The 24,520-nt window shown below is 51.5% G+C and overlaps 1 protein-coding gene across 1 annotated transcript in view; it reads left to right on the top strand.

Moving 5' to 3' along the window:
• UBA6 (ubiquitin like modifier activating enzyme 6) overlaps positions 1–24,520 on the top strand; it is a 253,385-nt gene that overhangs the window by 115,818 nt on the left and 113,047 nt on the right. The window contains exons 15-17 of the mRNA XM_075341882.1: positions 4,765–4,843; positions 6,161–6,241; positions 13,612–13,689. Of these exons, the coding sequence (XP_075197997.1) occupies positions 4,765–4,843; positions 6,161–6,241; positions 13,612–13,689 (238 nt within the window). The remainder of the gene's footprint in view (positions 1–4,764; positions 4,844–6,160; positions 6,242–13,611; positions 13,690–24,520) is intronic.

Raw genomic sequence — 24,520 nt, 5'->3', positions numbered from 1 at the left:
GGGCGTTGTTTGTGATTCCTAGTGTGTGTGTGTTGTGCAGTGCGCGTGTGTGTGTGTGTGTTGGGGGGAGGTGTGCACCTCCCATCGTGCTCCATCCCCCATGCTGCGCACCCCCCATCGTGCTGCATCCCCCATGCTGCGCACTCCCAAACGTGCTCCATCCGCCATGCTGCGCACTCCCAAACGTGGTCCATCCGCCATGCTGCGCACTCCCAAACGTGGTCCATCCGCCATGCTGCGCACTCCCAAACGTGCTCCATCCGCCATACTGCGCACTCCCCATCGTGCTGCATCCCCCATGCTGCGCACTCCCAAACGTGCTCCATCCGCCATGCTGCGCACTCCCCATCGTGCTCTATCCGCCATGCTGCACACTCCCAAACGTGCTCCATCCGCCATGCTGCGCACTCCCAAACGTGCTCCATCCGCCATGCTGCGCACCCCCTATCATGCTCCATCCGCCATGCTGCGCACTCCCAAACGTGCTCCACCCGCCATGCTGCGCACTCCCAAACGTGCTCCATCCGCCATGCTGCGCACTCCCAAACGTGCTCCATCCGCCATGCTGCGCACTCCCAAACGTGGTCCATCCGCCATGCTGCGCACTCCCAAACGTGCTCCATCCGCCATGCTGCGCACTCCCAAACGTGCTCCATCCGCCATACTGCGCACTCCCCATCGTGCACCATCCGGCATGCTGCGCACTCCCAAACGTGCTCCATCCGCCATGCTGCGCACTCCCAAACGTGCTCCATCCGCCATGCTGCGCACTTCCAAACGTGCTCCATCCGCCATGCTGCGCACTCCCAAACGTGCTCCATCCGCCATGCTGCGCGCTCTCAAACGTGGTCCATCCGCCATGCTGCGCACTCCCAAACGTGCTCCATCCGCCATGCTGCGCACTCCGAAACGTGCTCCATCCGCCATACTGCGCACTCCCAAACGTGCTCCATCCGCCATACTGTGCACTCCCCATCGTGCTCTATCCGCCATGCTGCACACTCCCAAACGTGCTCCATCCGCCATGCTGCGCACTCCCAAACGTGCTCCATCCGCCATGCTGCGCACCCCCTATCATGCTCCATCCGCCATGCTGCGCACTCCCAAACGTGCTCCACCCGCCATGCTGCGCACTCCCAAACGTGCTCCATCCGCCATGCTGCGCACTCCCAAACGTGCTCCATCCGCCATGCTGCGCACTCCCAAACGTGGTCCATCCGCCATGCTGCGCACTCCCAAACGTGCTCCATCCGCCATGCTGCGCACTCCCAAACGTGCTCCATCCGCCATACTGCGCACTCCCCATCGTGCACCATCCGGCATGCTGCGCACTCCCAAACGTGCTCCATCCGCCATGCTGCGCACTCCCAAACGTGCTCCATCCGCCATGCTGCGCACTTCCAAACGTGCTCCATCCGCCATGCTGCGCACTCCCAAACGTGCTCCATCCGCCATGCTGCGCGCTCCCAAACGTGGTCCATCCGCCATGCTGCGCACTCCCAAACGTGCTCCATCCGCCATGCTGCGCACTCCGAAACGTGCTCCAACCGCCATACTGCGCACTCCCAAACGTGCTCCATCCGCCATACTGCGCACTCCCCATCGTGCACCATCCGGCATGCTGCGCACTCCCAAACATGCTCCATCCGTCATGCTGCGCACTCCCAAACGTGCTCCATCCGTCATGCTGCGCACTCCCAAACGTGCTCCATCCGCCATGCTGCGCACTCCCAAACGTGCTCCATCCGCCATGCTGCGCACCCCCCATCATGCTCCATCCGCTTAGGAGTGCGCAGCATGCCGGATGGTGCACGATGGGGAGTGCGCAGTATGGCGGATGGAGCACGTTTGGGAGTGCGCAGCATGGCGGATGGAGCACGTTTGGGAGTGCGCAGCATGGCGGATGGACCACGTTTGGGAGTGCGCAGCATGGCGGATGGACCACGTTTGGGAGTGCGCAGCATGGCGGATGGACCACGTTTGGGAGTGCGCAGCATGGGGGATGCAGCACGATGGGGAGTGCGCAGTATGGCGGATGGAGCACGTTTGCTCAGCCTCTCTCCTTCCAGCCTCCCTCAGCATCAGCCCCCCCCTCCCAGCCTTCCCCAAGATCAGCCTCTCTGCTCCCAGCCTCCTCCAGCACGCCGTGCTCCTCTGCCGACACTCACCCACACCCGATCGCATCCACTCACCCACACAACCGATCGCATCCACTCACCCACACAACCGATCGCATCCACTCACACACACAACCGATCGCATCCACTCACACACACAACCGATCGCATCCACTCACACACACACCCGATCGCATACACTCACACACACACCCGATCGCATACACTCACACACCCGATCGCATACACTCACACACACACCCGATCGCATACACTCACACACACACCCGATCGCATACACTCACACACACCCGATCGCATACACTCACACACACAGACACTGACGATATTGCACATACGCGCTGATACTCACAACATCCGGGGATATCACATGCTTCTGGCCATGTGATCCTCCGTCAGGTCCTGGAAGCTCACAGCACAATATCGCCGCCGAGAAGCAAGCGATATCCCAGGATGTTGTGAGTATGTGGATGCGATGTGATGTGTGTGTGTGAGTGTGATCTGATTTGTGTGTGTGTGTGTGCTGTTATGTTATGTATGTTCCGCAGCTGCAGGACCTTGATGTGTGGATGCGATGTGATGTGAGTGTGAGCCGGTGTACACTGGTAACTATGATACACATCGGGTAACTAAGGGACCTTAGTTACCCGATGTGTATAATGGTTACCAGCTTTCACGGCCTCCGTTAAGATCCCAGCATCGCAAGGTTATGTCTGGCGCTGCCGGGATCCTGACGGAGCCGGTGTAGAAGCAAGCGATATCCCAGCATGTTGTGATGTGTGGATGTGATGTGTGAGAGTGAGTGTGAGAGTGAGTGTGATCTGATGTGTGTGTACTCACCTGGGAATCGGAGCCCCGTGTCAGTTGGGCCACAGCGAGCGTGCATTGCGTGAGGGGGCGGGGCCTGCAGAGAGCCGGGGCGAGAGGCCAATCCGTGTGGGGGGGCGGGGCCATGGCGAGCCCAGCGGCCAATCAGCTTTGTGTCACCGTAAGGACACAATTTCGGAGCATGACAGACAGACAGACAGACAGACAGATAGACAGACAGACAGACAGACAGAATAAGGCAATTATATATATAGATAGTATACTTATGTTATTGAAAGTCTGATCTTTACAGTAAAAATGAATCATATAAAACGGCCATTAAAGACAAAGAAATGACTATGCCATAGCAGTATTTTTATAGTTGTGGCATCAAATCAGACAAATGCAACAAGAAAAAAATTGTGGAAATGTTCACAGGGTGGGAATACATTTTCAAGGCACTATAAAGAAATTGAATTGTCATTTTTTCCAATTCCACTTAACTCCTTGGGGAGGGGGACAAATGGCGGGAGGTGGGTGGGATAGAGTTGGTCTTTTTATAAAATGAAAAAGCACATTTCAAGACTAAATATACATCTTAAAAAGAGCGTCATAACGTGGTTGTGGTTTTTAGCTGTGATGAGTGAGGACTAGCATTCTCGGGTGCTCTGTACTCGTAATAACCATTTTGCCGCTCTGACTGCCGCGACTCGCTTACCCAGTATAATGAAAGTCAATTGCAAACTCAAACATTTCTCCGGAAAATCGTCCAGAAAATGCTAGAGTTCCCCATTTGACTTCTATTATACTCGGCAAACGAGTCGCGCCTATCTGAGCATCAAACTACTAGTTACAAGGACAGTGCACCCGAGCATGGTAGTGCTCGCTCATCACTATTCATTACGAGTACAGTGCACCCGAGCATGGTAGTGCTCGCTCATCACTATTCATTATGAGTACAGCGCACCCGAGCATGGTAGTGCTCGCTCATCACTATTCATTACGAGTACAGCGCACCCGAGCATGGTAGTGCTCGCTCATCACTGCTCATTACAAGTAAAGCACACCCGAGCATTGTAGTGCTCGCTCATCACTGCTCATTTACAAGTAAAGTACACCCGAGCATTGTAGTGCTCGCTTATCACTACTCATTACGAGTACAGCACACCCGAGCATGGCGGTGCTCACTCATCACTATTCATTACAAGTACCCAAGCATGGTAGTGCTCGCTCATCACTATTCATTATGAGTACAGCGCACCCGAGCATGGTAGTGCTCGCTCATCACTATTCATTACGAGTACAGCGCACCCGAGCATGGTAGTGCTCGCTCATCACTGCTCATTACAAGTAAAGCACACCCGAGCATTGTAGTGCTCGCTCATCACTGCTCATTTACAAGTAAAGTACACCCGAGCATTGTAGTGCTCGCTTATCACTACTCATTACGAGTACAGCACACCCGAGCATGGCGGTGCTCACTCATCACTATTCATTACAAGTACCCAAGCATGGTAGTGCTCGCTCATCACTACTTATTACAAGAACCGAGCACCCAAGCATGGTAGTGCTCACTCTTGAGTAGTTTTTAGTCAACCATCAAGTTTCCTTTTCCATTTAAAATACTGATTGCTCCTTGTTTCTACCGTAGTTAGTTACTGAATGTTACTAAAACATTACCTGAATTATGATTACAGATCCTGCTGCCAATAATAATGATAAAAATGCTAAAACCGCAAAACTTTCTTTGCCACATTTTTTTTGCCATTGTCCAGCCTACCATTGTGTTAATTTGTTCATCTTTTTACTTCATCCTCAGAGGCGATCGATATGATACTCTCCGAGCTTGCATAGGAGATACTTTTTGCCGAAAGATTCATAGCTTAAATATTTTTTTAGTAAGTATCCTCCCTATCTCATTCGTTTCGTGTGCTGATATATACACACCACATGGGACAAATTATGTTGGCACCTTCTTAATTACAGTACTTGTTGATTATCTGAACACAGTTCTCTTCTTCCTACCAAAAAGATAAAAACCTGGAACATAACTGAGGAGTGTAAAAGTTTGCCAACATTGGTTGGTAATGATTGTACGAGCAGTGACAATTCACTTGTTTATAGTTTGACTATTTTTAAGTAGACTAAAAAGTTTGACTGAATTACATCCTCATGTGTAAACAGGTATCTGTTGTTGGTAGATGAGATGGGGAAAGTGATCGAAAACACTTACATATTGGCCACTACTTTAGTATCGATGACATCTCATTCGGATAGGTCATCAATGTCTGATCGGCTTGAGTCTGACACCCGGCACCCCCGCTGATCAGCTGTTCTCGGTGCAGGCGGCTGGAGATGCTCCGTTCCCGAGCTACCCCGTCTTCTGATAGTGGCCAGGTAATGCATATCCACCTCGCATTGAAATCAATAGGACGTGGATATGCAGTACCCGGCCACAGCAACTATCAGTTGACAAGGCAGCTCCGGAACTGAGCATTTCCTGCTGCCGACCCCGGCGAAGTAGTACAGCTGATCAGCGAGTGTGCCATTTGCTATGCTGTTGATTGGCGCTCATCTACACACATTTATCTGCCATCTATATACGGACTCTATGGTTAGTATTGGTCAATGAAAGAAAGCAAATGTGAAAATATTGTAGGTGTTAAGACACTGAGTCCTTTAAGCTATGAGGTCCTGGGGCCTCTCTATTCTTATTTTTTAGTTTACATTTGTGGAATTGATTTAGAGTCTGCTTCATCAAAGCTTCTACACTACAAATCTGGCTTAAGCTTGGAAATTCAAAGTTTTGGGGCTGCCCTAAAACTTTGACTTGGGCATTGTCATGCCCTTTCGTCCAACTACGACAGAGTGGGCAGATCTAAGGCGAGAAGGGGATGGCAACCCTTGCTCGGGAAATTCATGATGACCTATGGTGTTTCTTAAAAAACAATTCTTATTCCAGTCACCAACTGGAGTAAGATTTGTGGCGAGCCACATATTTGTCGCAAAGCACACACGCCACTGGACAAATGCTTCCTATTCATTAAGAGGCATGCACCTCTTAATGAATCGGGCACATCTGAACTCCAATACGCACCCTCATCAAGACTGGTGTGAAAAATACCCGTCTTGATGAATCGTAACCTTTGTGTATTTACTTTGTCTTTTTTTTTTAAATATTTATGATGGGTTGATTGACTGACTTTTATCTCCAGGTTGGATGCGGTGCTATTGGCTGTGAAATGCTGAAAAATTTTGCACTTTTAGGGGCTGGCTCTGACTCCCAAAGAGGTTTGGTAAGTACAGACCATACACAATAGTTTAAGAAGGCAGCTTACTATAGGCATACCACCACTTTTGAAGGAACCATATGGTTATGGAGCATGTCAGAGTGTTGCGGCATATGTGCTTAAAGACCTTAAAGAAAAGTGTCATTTTATGTTGAGCTAAAAAAGTTTTGCTTTTGCCATATCAAGAATTAAAGGGGTTGTCCCCTTCTCATTCCCCAAGTTTGACCCCATAAAAAAAGGCTTATACTCCCCTCTCGTGCTGGTGCTATTCCAGTGGTTCTGGTGCTCATGTTCCCGGCGCTGACGCGAGATTGCTACGTCATGTTTTCTTTGTCGCTCCATTGGGAGACCCAGACAATTGGGTGTATAGCTTCTGCCTCCGGAGGCCACACAAAGTATTACACTTTAAAAAGTGTAACCCCTCCCCTCTGCCTATACACCCTCCCGTGCATCACGGGCTCCTTAGTTTTATGCTTTGTGTGGAAGGAGGCACACATCCACTCATGCATTCTCATTTTAGTTAATCGGTTGGAAGAAAAGTGGGCCCCCACGGGGCCCCCGGCATGTTCCCTTCTCACCCCACTACGTCGGCGGTGCTGTTAAGGTTGAGGTACCCATTGCGGGTACAAAGGCCGGAGCCTCATGCCGTCTCCTTCACCATCCCTTAACGGCTCTGGGAGAAGTGGGATCCTGAGCGGTCATCCATTCACTGGGACCGTGCGCCCTCCGCAGCCCCTGTGGGAATCTGTCGGACAGGAGTCTATTTATCCTCAGGGACCGGGCCCTGCATCACTAAGGTACTCTGTGTCCCCATGGGGGATGTGCATGGAGCGCCTTCATCCCGGACGCTGCAGCAGCTGCTTATTTGTGACGGCCGGCGGACTTCCGCGCCTGCTTGTCGGCCGCGGTCTTAAATTTAGTCCCCGGCTTCAATTGCGGCCTAGTAGCAAAACTCCCGCCCCCGGGCCTGTCTATCAGGGGTAAGGGCGGGACTGTCGACCTGACGTCGGATGTGAGGGCCGGAGCATCCTGTATGTTTCCTCCCCCCTCACTGATCACTGTGGGGACTCCAGATTCCCGCACTTTTCTAGCGCCGCCCACGGCCCCACTCCTCCCCAGAGAGCTCCGGCAGCCATTTTTTTTTGGCATTCTGCCGGTGGAGGATTTCCAGGAAAGAGCTCTGCAACACTGGGAGACCTAAGGCAGGGAATCTGGAGGACACACGCTCCGCTTTTTAGCGGTCGGTAAGCCACACCGGTCACCCGGTGCTGGTCCCCTTAGGGTGCCGGAATAGATACTATATATTTATATATTTCTGTTCGGTCGGGCTGTATACCCTTTCCCATATACCCTCAGTGATCACTCTCCTAGGAGACAACAGCATGTCGTCCACAAGGAGCAAGGGTGCCAAGGCACAGGGTTATTTTGCGACCTGTACCTCTTGTGCGGCTAAGTTACCTGCGGGTTCCACCTACCCTCACTGTGAGCAATGCTCAACCCCTGTTTTGCTTGCTCAGCCGGAGCCTCGGTCACTAGTGGGCCCCTCGGCTCAGGCAGACCCCCTGCTCTCCCTGTCCAGGCGGCAGGGACAGAGTTTGCCGTTTTTGCTGAGAAACTCTCTGAGTCACTTTCACAATCCATGGCTCAGTCTATGGACAAATGGTCTGCCAAGCTGCTTGAAGCTTTGCAGTCCAGACCGGTCCTTACACAGGCCCCGGGCCCTGTTGGATCGTCGCCGCCAGGCCCTTCTCGGTCCGCGCCGCAGCGCGTTCCCAGGGGGGGCCCTAGGTCTCACGTGGAGGACTCCTGCCCGGACCACAGTCCCAGACCGGCTAAGCGGGCCCGCTGGGAATCTTCCCCGACTTCTTCACGCTGCTCGGGTTCCCAGCTTGCGGACTCTCTGGAGGACGAGGCGGACGCCGCAGCTCAGGGCTCTGACCCTGACGTTGCTCTCAATCTTGATACACCTGAAGGGGACGCCATAGTAAATGACCTTATCTCGTCCATCAACCAGGTGTTAGATATATCTCCCCCGCTGCCACCTGTAGAGGAGTCGACTTCTCAGCAGGAGAAACACCAGTTTCGGTTCCCCAAACGTCCACGGAGTGCGTTTTTCGATCACTCTAACTTCAGAGATGCCGTCCAGAAGCCCAGAGCGGTTCCGGACAAGCGCTTTACTAAGCGCCTTACTGACACACGTTACCCCTTCCCCTCTGACGTAGTTAAGGGTTGGGCTCAATGTCCCAAGGTGGATCCCCCAGTCTCTAGATTGGCGGCTAGATCTGTGGTATCGGTTGCAGATGGCTCATCGCTAAAGGATGCCACTGACAGGCAGATAGAGCTCCTGGTGAAATCCATCTATGAAGCCACGGGCGCGTCTTTTGCCCCGGCTTTTGCAGCCGTGTGGCCACTCCAAGCTATCTCAGCTTGTCTGGCTGAGATTAATGCGGTCACACGTAATTCTGCTCCGCAGGTTGCGTCTTTGACTTCTCAGGCGTCAGCTTTTTCTTCCTACGCCATGAACGCAGTTCTAGACTCTGCTAGCCGTACAGCGGTGGCATCCGCTAACTCTGTGGCAGTCCGCAGGGCCATGTGGCTGCGCGAATGGAAGGCAGACTCGGCTTCCAAGAGGTTCTTAACCGGTTTGCCGTTTTCTGGCGACCGCTTGTTTGGCGAACGATTGGATGAGATTATTAAGGAATCCAAGGAAAAGGACTCCTCCTTACCCAGTCCAAACCGAAGAGACCTCAGCAACGGAAAATACAATCGAGATTTCGGTCCTTTCGTCCCTCCGCCAAGCCTCAATCCTCTTCGTCCAGCAGGCCGGAGAAAGGCCAGAGGAACTCCTATGTGTGGCGGGCGAAGTCACGCCCCCAAAAACCCGCCGGAGGCAATGCCTCCAAGGCGGCCTCTTCATGACTCTCGGCATCCCCGAACCGCATCCTCGGTCGGTGGCAGGCTCTCCCGCTTTTGCGACGGATAGAGTTCAGCTCTCGTCCCCCGACTCGTTTCTTCAGAACCTCTCCGCCCCCCGAGCGAGCCGATGCACTTTTTCAGGCGGTGAACGCTCTGAAGACAGAAGGAGTTGTGATCCCTGTTCCCCCCCCAGGAACATGGTCGCGGCTTTTACTCCAACTTGTTTGTGGTGCCAAAGAAGGACGGCTCGTTCCGTCCCGTTCTGGACCTCAAACTACTCAACAGACATGTGAGCACCAGACGGTTTCGGATGGAATCTCTCCGCTCGGTCATCGCTTCGATGTCACAAGGAGACTTCCTAGCATCGATCGACATCAAGGATGCTTATCTCCATGTGCCGATCGCATCCGAACATCAACGCTTTTTGCGTTTCGCCATCGGGGACGAACACCTTCAGTTCGTGGCATTGCCTTTCGGCCTGGCGACAGCCCCACGGGTGTTCACCAAGGTCATGGCATCTGTTGTGGCGGTCCTACACTCTCAGGGCCACTCGGTGATTCCCTACTTAGACGATCTTCTGGTCAGGGCACCCTCTCAGATGGCGTGTCAAAACAGTCTTTCCGTCGCTCTGGCGACTCTCCAGCAGTTCGGGTGGATCATCAACTTCCCAAAATCCAAGTTGACACCGACCCAATCACTGACGTACCTTGGGATGGAGTTTCATACTCAGTCAGCGGTAGTCATGCTACCGCTGGACAAACAGCTTTCGCTGCAGGCAGGGGTGCAATCTCTTCTTCGGGGTCAGTCACACCCCTTGAGGCGCCTAATGCACTTCCTGGGGAAGATGGTGGCAGCGATGGAGGCAGTGCCCTTCGCGCAATTCCATCTGCGGCCACTCCAGTGGGACATTCTCCGCAAATGGGACAGGAGGTCGACTTCCCTCGACAGGAACGTCTCTTTACCTTGCAACCAAGACGTCACTTCAGTGGTGGCTCCTTCCCAACTCTCTGTCGCAGGGAAAATCCTTCCTACCCCCAACCTGGGCTGTGGTCACCACGGACGCGAGCCTGTCAGGGTGGGGGGCGGTTTTTCTCCACCACAGGGCTCAGGGAACCTGGACTCCGATAGTCATCCCTTCAGATCAATATTCTGGAGATAAGGGCAGTGTATCTAGCCCTATTGGCTTTTCATCGGTGGCTGGAGGGCAGGCAGATCCGGATCCAGTCGGACAACTCCACTGCCGTCGCATACATCAACCACCAAGGCGGCACTCGCAGTCGTCAAGCCTTCCAGGAAGTCCGACGGATTCTGCAGTGGGTGGAAGCCACAGCTTCCACCATCTCCGCAGTTCACATCCCGGGCGTAGAAAACTGGGAAGCAGATTTTCTCAGTCGTCAGGGCATGGACGCGGGGGAATGGTCTCTTCACCCAGACGTGTTTCGAGAGATCTGTCGCCACTGGGGAACACCGGACGTCGATCTCATGGCGTCACGGCACAACAACAAAGTCCCGGCATTCATGGCCCGGTCTCAAGATCACAGAGCTCTGGCGGCGGACGCATTAGTTCAGGATTGGTCGCAGTTTCGACTGCCTTATGTATTTCCTCCTCTGGCGATGCTGCCCAGAGTGCTGCGCAAAATCAGGTCCGACTGTCGTCGCGCCATTCTCGTCGCCCCAGATTGGCCGAGGCGGTCATGGTACCCGGATCTGTGGCATCTCACGGTGGGTCAACCGTGGGCGCTCCCAGACCGCCCAGACTTGCTGTCACAAGGGCCGTTTTTCCATCTGAATTCTGTGGCCCTCAACCTGACTGTGTGGCCATTGAGTCCTGGCTCCTAGCGTCCTCAGGGTTATCTCAAGATGTCATTGCCACCATGAGACAGGCCAGAAAACCAACGTCCGCCAAGATCTATCACAGGTCTTGGAGGATCTTCTTATCCTGGTGCTCTGATAAGGGTTTTACTCCCTGGCCTTTTGCCTTACCCACTTTTCTTTCATTCCTTCAATCCGGAATGGACAAGGGGTTGTCTCTCGGCTCTCTCAAGGGACAAGTATCGGCGCTATCCGTATTTTTTCAAAAGCGTCTAGCCAGGCTTCCGCAGGTCCGCACGTTCCTGCAGGGAGTTTGCCACATAGTCCCACCTTACAAGCGTCCGCTGGAACCCTGGGACCTTAACAGGGTGCTAATGGATCTTCAGAAACCACCTTTTGAGCCGCTGCGGGATGTCTCTTTATCACGTCTTTCGCAGAAGGTGGCATTTCTAGTGGCAGTTACATCGCTCCGTAGAGTGTCGGAGCTGGCAGCGCTGTCATGCAAAGCCCCCTTCCTGGTTTTTCACCAGGATAAGGTGGTTCTGCGTCCTGTTCCGGAATTTCTCCCTAAGGTGGTATCTCCTTTTCATCTCAATCAGGATATCTCCTTACCTTCATTTTGCCCTAATCCAATTCACCAATGTGAAAAGGATTTGCACTCCTTAGATCTAGTGAGAGCACTCCGACACTACGTGTCTCGCACGGCGCCCCTGCGTCGTTCAGATGCGCTCTTTGTCCTTGTCGCTGGCCAGCGTAAGGGTTCGCAGGTTTCCAAGTCAACCTTGGCTCGGTGGATCAAGGAACCGATTCTTGAAGCCTACCGTTCTTCTGGGCTTCCGCTTCCTTTGGGGCTGAAAGCCCATTCTACCAGAGCCGTGGGTGCGTCCTGGGCATTGCGGCACCGGGCTACGGCTCAGCAGGTGTGTCAGGCAACTACGTGGTCTAGTCTGCACACTTTCATGAAACACTATCAGGTGCATACCTATGCTTCGGCAGACGCCAGTCTAGGTAGGCGAGTCCTTCAGGCGGCGGTTACCCACCTGTAAGAGGGGGTCGTTTTCGGCTCTTTTTATCGAGGTATTCTTTTACCCACCCAGGGACTGCTTTTGGACGTCCCAATTGTCTGGGTCTCCCAATGGAGCGACAAAGAAGAAGGGAATTTTGTTTACTTACCGTAAATTCCTTTTTTTCTAGCTCCTATTGGGAGACCCAGCACCCGCCCCTGTTCCCTTCGGGCTGTTTGTTCTTTTGTGTACACATGTTGTTCATGTTGAATGGTTCTTTTGGTTCATGGTTTTCAGTTCTCCGAACATCCTTCGGATTGAATTTACCTTAGACCAATTTATAAGTTTCCTCCTTCCTGCTTTGGCACCAAAACTGAGGAGCCCGTGATGCACGGGAGGGTGTATAGGCAGAGGGGAGGGGTTACACTTTTTAAAGTGTAATACTTTGTGTGGCCTCCGGAGGCAGAAGCTATACACCCAATTGTCTGGGTCTCCCAATAGGAGCTAGAAGAAAAGGAATTTACGGTAAGTAAACAAAATTCCCTTCTTTCCTGCTGGCTTCCCTCTCCCTTCCTTCTGATGTATAAGTAACAGGAAGGCAGCATCCAGCTGGAACACTCAGTTCTTGTTGATTACCTTATATGGTTAAAGGGAACCTGTCACCAGTTTTTTGCCCTATAAGCTGCGGCCACCACCATCGGGCTCTTATATATAGCATTCTAACATACTGTGTATAAGAACCCAGGCCGCTGTGTAGAACATAAAAAACACTTTATAATACTCATCTAAACCGGTCGCTGCGATGGATGTGGCTCAGATTGGCGTCTTCGTCCTCTGGTGCCGGGGCCTCCTCTTTCGGCCATCTTCTTCCTCCTTCTGAAACCTGTGTGCATGACTTATCCTACGTCATACACATTCGCCGTACCGCTCAGGTGTACTACAATACTTTGATCTGCCCTGCTCAGGACCTGAATGCCGGCGAGTGTGTATGACATGCATCGGGGTTTCAGAAGGACGACAGAGGCGGCAACAAAGATGGCCGAAAGACTGGGCGCCGGCACTGCAGGACGAAGACGCCCATCTGAGCCACATCCATCGCAGCGACTGGTTTAGGTGAGTATTATAAAGTGTTTTTTATGTTCTACACAGCGGCCTGGGTTCTTATATATAGCATGATAGAATGCTGTATATAAGAGCCCGGTTGTGGTGGCCGCAGCTTATAGGGCAAAAAAGTGGTGACAGGTTCCCTTTAAGTTGCTACCTACCTGCCTATACATTGCGGTTTACATGCAGAACATTTCTGCAACTAATCTGCAGTGTGAGCACACAGCCGAAAAGTCTTGAATACACCCTTTTCAATAAATTTGGTAAAGTTTCAGCAAGACATCTGCTTTGTCTTTGATTTGAACGTTTGCATTCACTGGGCTAGGGTGGTGGTGTGGGGGGATAACAAGTGTCTCATAAATGGAGAAAGAAGCAGATTTCTCCTATGACATATTAGAACAAAGTTTCTCATATTTATATTTACTATTGATTATACATTATATTCAAATAGTTTGTTGAAACGACACTATCCTTACAATCTAATCTAGATCACCAGAATGTTTCCTGTAATGAATACTACTTTTTTTGTTTTTCTTTTAGATTACTGTAACAGACCCAGATTTAATTGAAAAATCAAACTTGAACAGGCAGTTTCTTTTCAGGCCTTACCACATTCAGGTATGATAACATTTAAAATGACTTTATTTGACAAATTGTAATAAGTGGCTTCAAAGTAAACCAGATTGTTTCCCTTTATATGACCATCAATCACCAGGATTTTCATATATAACCTAGAGCCAGTGCTGTACTGGCACTATCAGGCGGATTCTTTACATACCTGTAGTGGTCAGCTCGGATGTATTGGTTTATCCAAAAAAGTAAATTTTGTAAAATTCGCTGCTTGTTGAGTGACAGCAGCTGAGGATCAGATAATATCTGGGGGGTTTTCATACTTATCCCCTCCCCCTATACGAATTAGCATAAGTATTATACAAACAAATCACTTTGTCTCTTGCAGGACCTGTGTGAGGTCATATCCATGTGACCTGGTATCCGGCTTTGTTGGCTGAGGCCCGGCCCTTTCTGGTCACATGGGTATGACCTCACACAGGTCCTGCAAGAGACAAAGTGAGTCGTTTGTATAATACTGATGCTAATTCTAACAGGGGGAGGGGATAACTATGAATATATTATCTGTTCCTTTGCTGCTGTCACTCAACAAGCAGCTAATTTTATAAACATTACTTTTTTGGATTTCATCCGAGCTGACCACTACAGGTATATAGAGAATCAGCCTGATAGTGCCAGTACAGCCCTGGCTTTAGCTTATATACGAAAATCCTGGTGATTGGTTCCCTTTAGAGGGGTTATCCACTACTTTTACATTGAAAGCCTATCCTTAGGATGGCTCATCATTGTCTGGTCGGCTGGGATCGGACACCCTCTACCCCAGCCGATCAGCCGTTTTCCTTGGCAGCAGGCACTTAAAAATGCTCTGTTAAGGCGGTGCTCCATCACCTGATAAGTGCCAAGTACTGCACATCTGCCTCCCATTGAAATCAATGAGGGGCAGCTGTTCATTGCCCAGACACGGCCGCTATTGGAAGACAGGCAGCTCCATAACTGAGCATTACTGGCCACCTACTGCCAGCACCGATAGCGGCTGTTCGGCAAGGGTGTGAGGTGTCGGACCCCGGACGATCAGACATTAATGACCTATTCTAAGGATAGGTCATCAATGTAAAAGTAGTTGACAACCTTTAATAGCCAGTTTGCACTGACCAACCCAGCTTCACATGAGCACTGGACAATATGTAATAGATCAGTGCAATTAAGCTACTATTCTCAGGACTGCATGTCCTGTGTGCCCAGGAAGATGTCCTGCCAAGAACATTGACCTTTTTGTGCCACCCAAAAGATTTTACCTAGAAGACCATTACTTTGTTCGAGTGATTGGCAGTTAATACTGCACAATTATCGTGAAGCAAACATTCCCAGGAAAGCTTTCTCACTATAATTTTGTGGTATGAATGTACCTTATAGGTGCAGATTGCAAAATTCCTCTACAGCATATCCTTTTAAAAAGAAAAAAAAATTGCAGACGCCATGTCATGTATACCAAGTTCGAAAGTATATATTTTTTTTTATTTGTAAACTCATAATATGAAAAATAAATACACCCCAAATCAAAAATGACTACATCTAGTATTTTGTATGACCTCCATGATTTTTAATGACCGCACCAATCTTCTATGGATGGAATGAAGAAGTTGGCCACACATTGCAACATCTAACTCTTTCCATTATTGAAGAATGACATCTTTTTAATAGTGCATGGAGAGTGATGCTCAACTTGTGTCTTCAGAATTAGCCATAGGTGTGCGATTGGGTTCAGATCAGGAGACATACTTTCACCCTGTTCTTCAGAAATACAATTGTGACCTTAGATGTGTTTTGGATAATTGTCATTTTAGAAACGTGCAGGTCTACCAAGGACATGGAGTGATGGTGGCATCTTCTCTTTCATTATAGAGCAGTACATCTGTAAATTCATGATACCATCAATGAAATGTAGCTCCCCTACACCAGCAGTCCTCATACAGCCCCAAATAAGAACACTGCCACCACCATATACATTTTTCTTTGTACTCTTCACCTTTGCAATGCCATACAGTTTCGAAGACATCAGTTCCAAAACATTCAATTTGGTCTGATCACAGTGTATAGAGTCCCAGTAGTCTTTGTTTTTCAGTATGAGTCCTGCTAAATTGTAGTTAGGCTTTTTTGTGCATGGGCTTTGAGAGGCTTCCTTCCAAGATGACACTCATGCATGCAATTCCTCCACAGTGTACACCATATTGTGTCATAGGAAACACTCAACCTAGTGTGGCTTTCTGCCCTTTTATCTAACTGTAGTGAACTTGCATGTCAATTTATTTTCAGAAGATTCGCCTGTTTAGGTGTTAACGTCTATGGTCAGACTGGATGTCTCTGAGATGGTTGTAGATTTCTTAATTGTTTGTATTACTACGAATATTCTTATGGTTAAGTAAAGCTTGCTGATCTTCTTGTAGCCTTCACCTTTCTTGTGTAAAAAAATGTTTTTGTTTCTCAGGTCTTGTGACATTTCTCTCCCATGTGGTGCCATTTTCAACAGCATGAAATGGGAAGGGGTTTTATTTTAGTAGCACCCTATTATTAACTGCCTACTGCACACCTATGAATTAGAATTATCTGTGATTAAATTCTTAATTAGAATGATGTAGTCTAAACTTAAGCCTCCTATAACTTTCATTGGGGTGTGCTCATTTTTGCAACATGGTCTTGAGCGAGTTTGTTAGGAAAATTACTTTGTTGGGGTGTGCAAGATAACAAATCTCAATTGGCCATATTTGAAGGAGTATATTGTAGTGTAGTATCCCATAGAAAAGGTTGATTTTGAAAGTAAAGATTTCTGACCAATCTGTTAGGGTGTACTCATTTATGCAGCGCGTATATATGACATTTCTTTGTCGCTCCATTGGGAGACCCAGACAATTGGGTGTATAGCTTCTGCCTCCGGAGGCCACACAAAGTATTACACTTTAAAAAGTGTAACCCCTCCCCTCTGCTATACACCCTCCCGTGCCTCACGGGCCCATCAGTTTTTATGCTTTGTGTTGAAGGAGGCACACATGCACGCAAGCTCCACAAGTTAGTCGGCAGCAGCTGCTGACTATATCGGATGGAAGAAAAGAGGGCCCATTACAGGGCTCCCGGCATGCTCCCTTCTCACCCCACTCTGAGTCGGCGGTGCTGTTAAGGTTGAGGTACCCATTGCGGGTACACAGGCAGGAGCCACATGCCGTTTTCCTTCCCCATCCCTTACAGGGCTCTGGGTGAAGTGGGATCCTAAACGGTCTCCAGGCACTGGGACCGCGCTCCCTCCGCAGCCCCTGGGGGAATCTGCTGGACAGGAGCCCGGGTATCGTCAGGGACATGGCCCTGCTACTCTGAGGTACTCTGTGTCCCCTTGGGGACGGCGCATAGAGCGCCTGTTTGATACACGCTGCAGCAGCTGCTGGGTGTGTTGGTGCGCCGGGACTACCGCGCTGGCCGCGCTTGTTTGCCGGCCGCGCTTATAACTCGAGTCCCCGGCTTTTGCGGCCTAGTGCCGCATATTCCCGCCCCCGGGCCTGCCAGTCAGGAGTAAGGGCGGGACGCTGCATGGAACGTCAGCGCTGAGGGCAGGAGCATACTTTGTATCCTCCTCCCCCCTCACTGTGCACAGTGGGGCACCAGATTCCCGCACTTTTTAGTGCACGCCCACGGCTCCGTCTTCCTCACAGAACGCTAGCAGCCATTACTAGCAGCACGGCTGACGCTGGGGATCTTCAGAGACGAGCTCCAACAGCGCTGGGAGCCCAGGCAGGGAATCTGGTGGTCACACAAACGCTGAGGGCGGTCGGTAAGCAGCACCTGTTACGAGGTGCTTGCTCCCCTGGGTGCAGAAGTGTATATTTATATCCATATTTTGTATACATTTACTCTGTACGGCCGCACGGTTGCCGTGGCTATATACCCTCTCTGATTGCTCTAAAAGGAGACAACAGCATGTCGTCCGAAAAAAGCAAGGGTGCCAGGGCACAGGTTTACTTTGCAACCTGTACCTCATGTGCGGCTATGCTACCTGCAGGTTCCACCTATCCTCATTGTGCGCAATGCTCGGCCCCTGTGACACTCACTCAGCCGGAGCCTTTGCCACTAGTGGGACCCTCGGCCCAGGTGGAACAATCGGCTGCCACCGTCCAGGTGACAGGGACAGAGTTTGCAGTATTTGCTGACAAACTTTCTGAGTCTATGGATAGATGGTCTGCTAAGATTCTAGAGGCTTTGCAGTCCAGACTAGTAACACAGATCCCGGGCACTGTTGAATCATTGTCCCCAGGCCCCCCTAGGTTGGAGCAGCAAAGTGCTCCTGGGGCGACTCATAGCTCCCACGGTGAGGACTATGACACGGACCGCAGTCCCAGGCCAGCTAAGCGGGTTCGCCGGGAGCTTCCCTCGACTTCATCACAGTGTTCAGGGTCTCAGCATGAGGAATCTCTGGAAGATGAAGCGGAGGTGGCAGATCAGGGCTCTGATTCTGACGCCGCTCTCAACCTTGATACACCTGAAGGGGACGCCATAGTAAATGACCTTATAGCGTCCATCAATCAGGTGTTAGATCTTTCTCCTCCAACTCCTCAGATTGAGGAGTCAGCTTCTCAGCAGGAGAAATTCCATTTTAGGTTTCCTAAACGAGCACGGAGTGCATTTCTTGATCACTCCGACTTCAGAGATACAGTCCAGAAACACCGAGCTTTTCCAGTTAAGCGCTTTACTAAGCGCCTTAATGACACACGTTATCCCTTTCCCCCTGACGTAGTCAAGGGTTGGGCTCAGTGTCCCAAGGTGGATCCTCCAGTCTCCAGACTGGCGGCTAGGTCCATAGTTCCAGTGGCAGATGGTGCATCACTCAAGGATGCCACTGACAGGCAGATAGAGCTCCTGATGAAATCCATCTATGAGGCTATAGGCGCGTCTTTTGCTCCGGCATTTGCAGCCGTATGGGCACTCCAAGCTATCTCAGCTTGTCAGTCTGAGATTAATGCAGTTACACGTGCCTCTACTCCACAGGTTGTGTCCTTAACCTCTCAGGCGTCGGCATTTGCGTCCTACGCCATGAATGCTGTCCTGGACTCTGCGAGCCGTACGGCGGTAGCATCCGCCAATTCGGTGGCAGTCCGCAGGGCTATGTGGCTACGTGAATGGAAGGCAGACTCTGCTTCCAAGAAGTTCTTAACCGGTTTGCATTTTCTGGCGACCGCCTGTTTGGCGAGCAATTGGATGAAATCATTAAACAATCCAAGGGAAAGGAATCGTCCTTGCCCCAGTCCAAACCCAACAGACCTCCACAAAGGAAGGTACAATCGAGATTTCGGTCCTTTCGGACCTCAGCCAAGTCTCAATTCTCCTCGTCCAACAGGCCACAGAAGGGTCAGAGGAACTCTGACTCATGGCGGTCTAAGTCACGTCCTAAAAAGACCGCCGGAGGAACCGCTCCCAAAGCGGCCTCCTCATGACTTTCGGCCTCCCCAAACCGCATCCTCGGTCGGTGGCAGGCTCTCCCGCTTTTGCGACGCCTGGTTGCCACATGTCCAAGACCGATGGGTGAGAGACATTCTGTCTCACGGTTACAGGATAGAATTCCGCTCTCGTCCTCCGACTCGTTTCTTCAGAACATCTCCGCCCCCCGAGCGAGCCGATTCTCTTCTTCAGGCGGTGAGCACTCTGAAAACAGAAGGAGTGGTGATCCCGGTTCCCCTTCAGCAATGGGGTCAAGGTTTCTACTCCAACTTGTTTGTAGTGCCAAAAAAGGACGGATCTTTCCGTCCCGTCCTGGACCTCAAGCTGCTCAACAAACATGTGAACGCCAGGCGGTTCCGGATGGAATCCCTCCGCTCCGTCATCGCCTCGATGTCCCAAGGAGACTTCCTAGCATCAATCGACATCAGAGATGCTTATCTCCACGTGCCGATTGCACCAGAGCATCAGCGCTTCCTGCGTTTCGCCATCGGGGACGAACACTTTCAGTTCATGGCGCTGCCGTTTGGCCTGGCGACGGCCCCTCGGGTCTTCACCAAGGTCATGGCAACAGTGGTAGCGGTCCTGCACTCGCAGGGACACTCGGTGATCCCTTACTTAGACGATCTCCTGGTCAAGGCCCCCTCTCAGATGGCATGCCAACACAGCCTGAACATTGCTCTGGAGATTCTCCAGAGATTCGGGTGGATCATCAATTTCCCAAAGTCAAAATTGACTCCGACCCAATCGCTGACATATCTCGGGATGGAGTTTCACACTCTCTCAGCGATAGTGAAACTTCCGCTGGACAAACAACGTTCACTACGGACAGGGGTGCAATCTCTCCTTCGAGCCCAGTCACACCCCTTGAGACGCCTCATGCACTTCCTAGGGAAGATGGTGGCGGCAATGGAGGCAGTCCCATTTGCGCAGTTTCATCTGCGTCCTCTTCAATGGGACATTCTCCGGAAATGGGACAGGAAGTCGATGTCTCTCGACAGGAACGTCTCCCTGTCTCGGACAGCCAAGGCCTCTCTTCAGTGGTGGCTTCTTCCCACGTCTTTGTCGAAGGGGAAATCATTTCTGCCCCCATCCTGGGCGGTGGTCACGACGGATGCGAGTCTGTCAGGGTGGGGAGCGGTCTTCCTCCACCACAGGGCTCAGGGTACCTGGACTCAGCCAGAGTCCTCCCTGCAGATCAATGTTCTGGAGATAAGGGCAGTGTATCTAGCCCTAAAGGCGTTCCAGCCGTGGCTGGAGGGCAGGCAGATCCGAATTCAGTCGGACAACGCCACGGCAGTGGCATACATCAACCACCAAGGCGGCACACGCAGTCGGCAAGCCTTCCAGGAAGTTCGGCGTATTCTGCTGTGGGTGGAAGCCACAGCCTCCACCATCTCCGCAGTTCACATCCCGGGCGTAGAAAACTGGGAAGCAGACTCTCAGTCGCCAGGGCATGGATGCAGGGGAATGGTCTCTTCACCCAGAAGTGTTTCAAGAGATCTGTTGCCGCTGGGGGAAGCCGGACGTCGACCTAATGGCGTCCCGGCACAACAACAAGGTCCCGGCATTCATGGCACGGTCTCAAGATCACAAAGCTCTGGCAGCAGACGCCTTAGTTCAGGATTGGTCGCAGTTTCGACTGCCTTATGTATTTCCTCCTCTGGCCCTACTGCCCAGAGTATTACGCAAGATCAGGTCCGACTGCAGCCGCGCCATCCTCATCGCCCCAGGCTGGCCGAGGAGGTAGTGGTACCCAGATCTGTGGCATCTCACGGTGGGTCAACCGTGGGCACTGCCAGACCGTCCAGACTTACTGTCTCAAGGGCCATTTTTCCATCTGAATTCTGCGGCCCTCAACCTGACTGTGTGGCCATTGAGTCCTGGATCCTAGCGTCTTCAGGGTTATCTCAAGAGGTCATTGCCACTATGAGACAGGCCAGGAAACCAACGTCCGCCAAGATCTACCACAGGACGTGGAGAATCTTCTTATCCTGGTGCTCTGATCAAGGTTTTTCTCCCTGGCCATTTGCCTTGCCCACTTTTCTCCTTCCTTCAATCCGGACTGGAAAAGGGTTTGTCTCTCGGCTCCCTTAAGGGACAAGTATCGGCGCTATCTGTGTTTTTTCAAAAGCGTCTAGCAAGGCATCCGCAGGTCCGCACGTTCCTGCAGGGAGTTTGTCACATAGTCCCTCCTTACAAGCGTCCGCTAGAACCTTGGGATCTGAACAGGGTGCTAACGGCTCTTCAGAAACCACCTTTCGAGCCAATGAGAGAGATTTCTCTTTCACGCCTTTCGCAAAAGGTGGTCTTCCTAGTGGCAGTCACATCACTTCGGAGAGTGTCGGAGCTGGCTGCACTGTCATGCAAAGCCCCCTTCCTGGTGTTCCACCAGGACAAGGTGGTTCTGCGTCCGGTTCCGGAATTTCTCCCTAAGGTGGTATCCCCTTTTCATCTTAATCAGGATATCTCCTTACCTTCTTTTTGCCCTCATCCAGTTCACCAATGTGAAAAGGATTTGCACTTGTTTGATCTCGTGAGAGCACTCAGGCTCAACATTTCACGCACGGCGCCCCTGCGCCGTTCTGATGCACTCTTTGTCCTTGTCGCTGGCCAGCGTAAGGGGTCGCAGGCTTCCAAGTCAACCTTGGCTAGATGGATCAAGGAACCGATTCTTGAAGCCTACCGTTCCTCTGGGCTTCCGATTCCTTCAGGGCTGAAAGCCCATTCTACCAGAGCCGTAGGTGCGTCCTGGGCATTGCGGCACCAGGCTACGGCTCAGCAGGTGTGTCAGGCGGCTACCTGGTCGAGTCTGCACACTTTTACAAAACACTATCAGGTGCATGCATATGCTTCGGCAGATGCCGCCCTAGGTAGGCGAGTCCTTCAGGCGGCAGTTGCACACCTGTAAGAAGAGGCCGTTTTTTCGGCTCTTTTTATCGAGGTATTCTTTTACCCACCCAGGGATTGCTTTTGGACATCCCAATTGTCTGGGTCTCCCAATGGAGCGACAAAGAAGGGAATTTTGTTTACTTACCGTAAATTCCTTTTCTTCTAGCTCCTATTGGGAGACCCAGCACCCGCCCCTGTTCCCTTCGGGCTGTTGTTTTTTTGTGTACACATGTTGTTCATGTTCATTGTTCTTTGGTTCATGGTTCAGTTCTCCGAACATCCTTCGGATTGAATTTACCTTAGACCAATTTATAAGTTTCCTCCTTCCTGCTTTGGCACCAAAACTGATGGGCCCGTGAGGCACGGGAGGGTGTATAGCAGAGGGGAGGGGTTACACTTTTTAAAGTGTAATACTTTGTGTGGCCTCCGGAGGCAGAAGCTATACACCCAATTGTCTGGGTCTCCCAATAGGAGCTAGAAGAAAAGGAATTTACGGTAAGTAAACAAAATTCCCTTCTTTCCAGTGCTAAACCCTTTATAGCTGCGGAATGTAAGGAACATCAGTTGAGATACCACATGTGATAAAGCAAATATTTGGCAGCTACTGAAAGTGATTTTTTCTTTATCGTTCCTTTGGGAGACCCAGACCTTGGGTGTTTAGCTTCTGCCTCCGGAGGACACACAAAGTACTACACCTAAAAGTGTAGCTCCTCCCTCTGAGCTTATAAACCCCCTGGTGAGCCAGTCACAGCCAGTTTATCGCTTTGTGTTCAGGAGGCATACATCCACACATGCATTCTCATATGATTTTTTCTTTTTTTGGAAAGAGATTGAAGAAGTGCGGGTCCACGTCTGGACTCCCGGCATATCCCTTCTCACCCCACTGTGTCGGTGGTGTTGTAAGGTTGATTTCCAAGGCTGGAGCCTTACATGCCGTGCTCCTTCACCCTCCCTCCTGGGCTCTGGATTGAAGTGGGAGCCAGCGCGGCCTCCATGCCTGGCAGGAGACCGGTCTCCGTCCACAGCCCCTTGAGGATTCTGCTGGACCGCAGCACTCATCCCCAGGGACCTGGCCCTGCGTCTCAGCAGCTAAGTACCTGAGATGTTCATATGTTGGGGGTTCCTGTCCTTTATTGTATGGGGAGAGTGTGTTGCTGTATTTGCTGCATTTGTTTTGGCATTTCCGGCGGGTCCTCTGGCTTTCGCCTGAGAACCGCGCCGATGGTGCCTGCGCGTCGGCCTCGCTACTCAAATTTAGGCCCCGGCTTCGCCGGAGGCCTAGTTTCTCTGTCACTCATGCAGAGGGACAGGCACGGCTCCTCCCGGCGGCCGTCCTGCACAGGGGAGGGACACTCCCCACTGCTTGTGCGTCACTCCTCTCCTGCAGGTCTCTATGGCCCTCCAGTTCCCGCTTTCCTACAGGGACGCCCCCGTCCCGCCCCCTCTCTTCGCTCCGGCGGCCATTTTCTTACAGATTCACTCTGCGCTGGGCCATCCTGCACTCTGCATCCCTGCTGAGGTGCTGTGCATTGGGGGTCCGGGCTTCGGGATCTGGAGGGCACACAACACCGCTTCCAGCGGTCTGGTAAGCCACAGCCGGTCTCTGGTTGTGGACCTCTGCATATACTCCCTGGGGTTCATTCTCTTTGTAGAAGCTGTTTTCCCCACTCCAGCAGCATGTCTCACACGAGGAGCAAGGCTCCAAAGTTTTATACTGCATGCGCTGCATGTAAGCTCCTGCTGCCTGAACAGAGCACCTATCCACATTGTGATGTCTGCTCTAACTTGGAGGTGCCACAGCCTGGAGTCTCACCCCCAGTGGTCTCTCAGGCTGCTTCTGCACCTGTGGCTGAACCCCCGGCCTGGGTAGAGTCCTTCTCCAGGTCTATCTCCCAGTCATTTGCTGAGTCCATGGGACTTCTGTCCAGGACTTTGATGAATATGCATCAGCCCCCTTCACAGGGTGCCTCTAATGCTCTTGCTAAGGGTCCTTTAGGATCCCTATCCTCTGACCTCCGTCCACTGGAGCTCACAGAGGATTCATCATCAGGGCACGGACCCCGTCCTCCTAAGAGGCGCCGCAGGGTTTCCTCTCCCTCCTCATCCCGCGGCTCTGATTCAAGAGCTGACTCGCAGGATGAGGAGGATGCCTTTACAGGGGGTTCGGAGGCTAACTCCATGTGCCCCATTGATCTTTCCGAGGGTGACTCAGAAATTAGTGACTTGATTGCTTCCATTAATTCTGTACTGGATCTTAATCCGCCAGTATCAGAAGAGCAAACCTCTCTGGCAGAAAAGCACCAGTTTACCTCGCCTAAGAGAGTAAAGAGTGTGTTCTTTAACCACTCCAGTTTTCAGACCGCTGTGACCAAACCCAGGGCCTGTCCTGACAAACGCTTCCTAAAGCGTGGTTCTGATGACCGTTTTCCCTTTCCACCTGAGGTGGTCAAGGAGTGGGCTCACTCCCCAAAGGTAGACCCTCGGGTGTCTAGGCTCTCAGCCCAGACCGTTG

Source organism: Anomaloglossus baeobatrachus, chromosome 1 (genome assembly GCF_048569485.1).
Source record: "Anomaloglossus baeobatrachus isolate aAnoBae1 chromosome 1, aAnoBae1.hap1, whole genome shotgun sequence".
Lineage (NCBI taxonomy): Eukaryota > Metazoa > Chordata > Amphibia > Anura > Aromobatidae > Anomaloglossus > Anomaloglossus baeobatrachus.
Note: the sequence above shows the minus strand (reverse complement) of the source record. Positions and strands in the feature narration are given on the sequence as shown.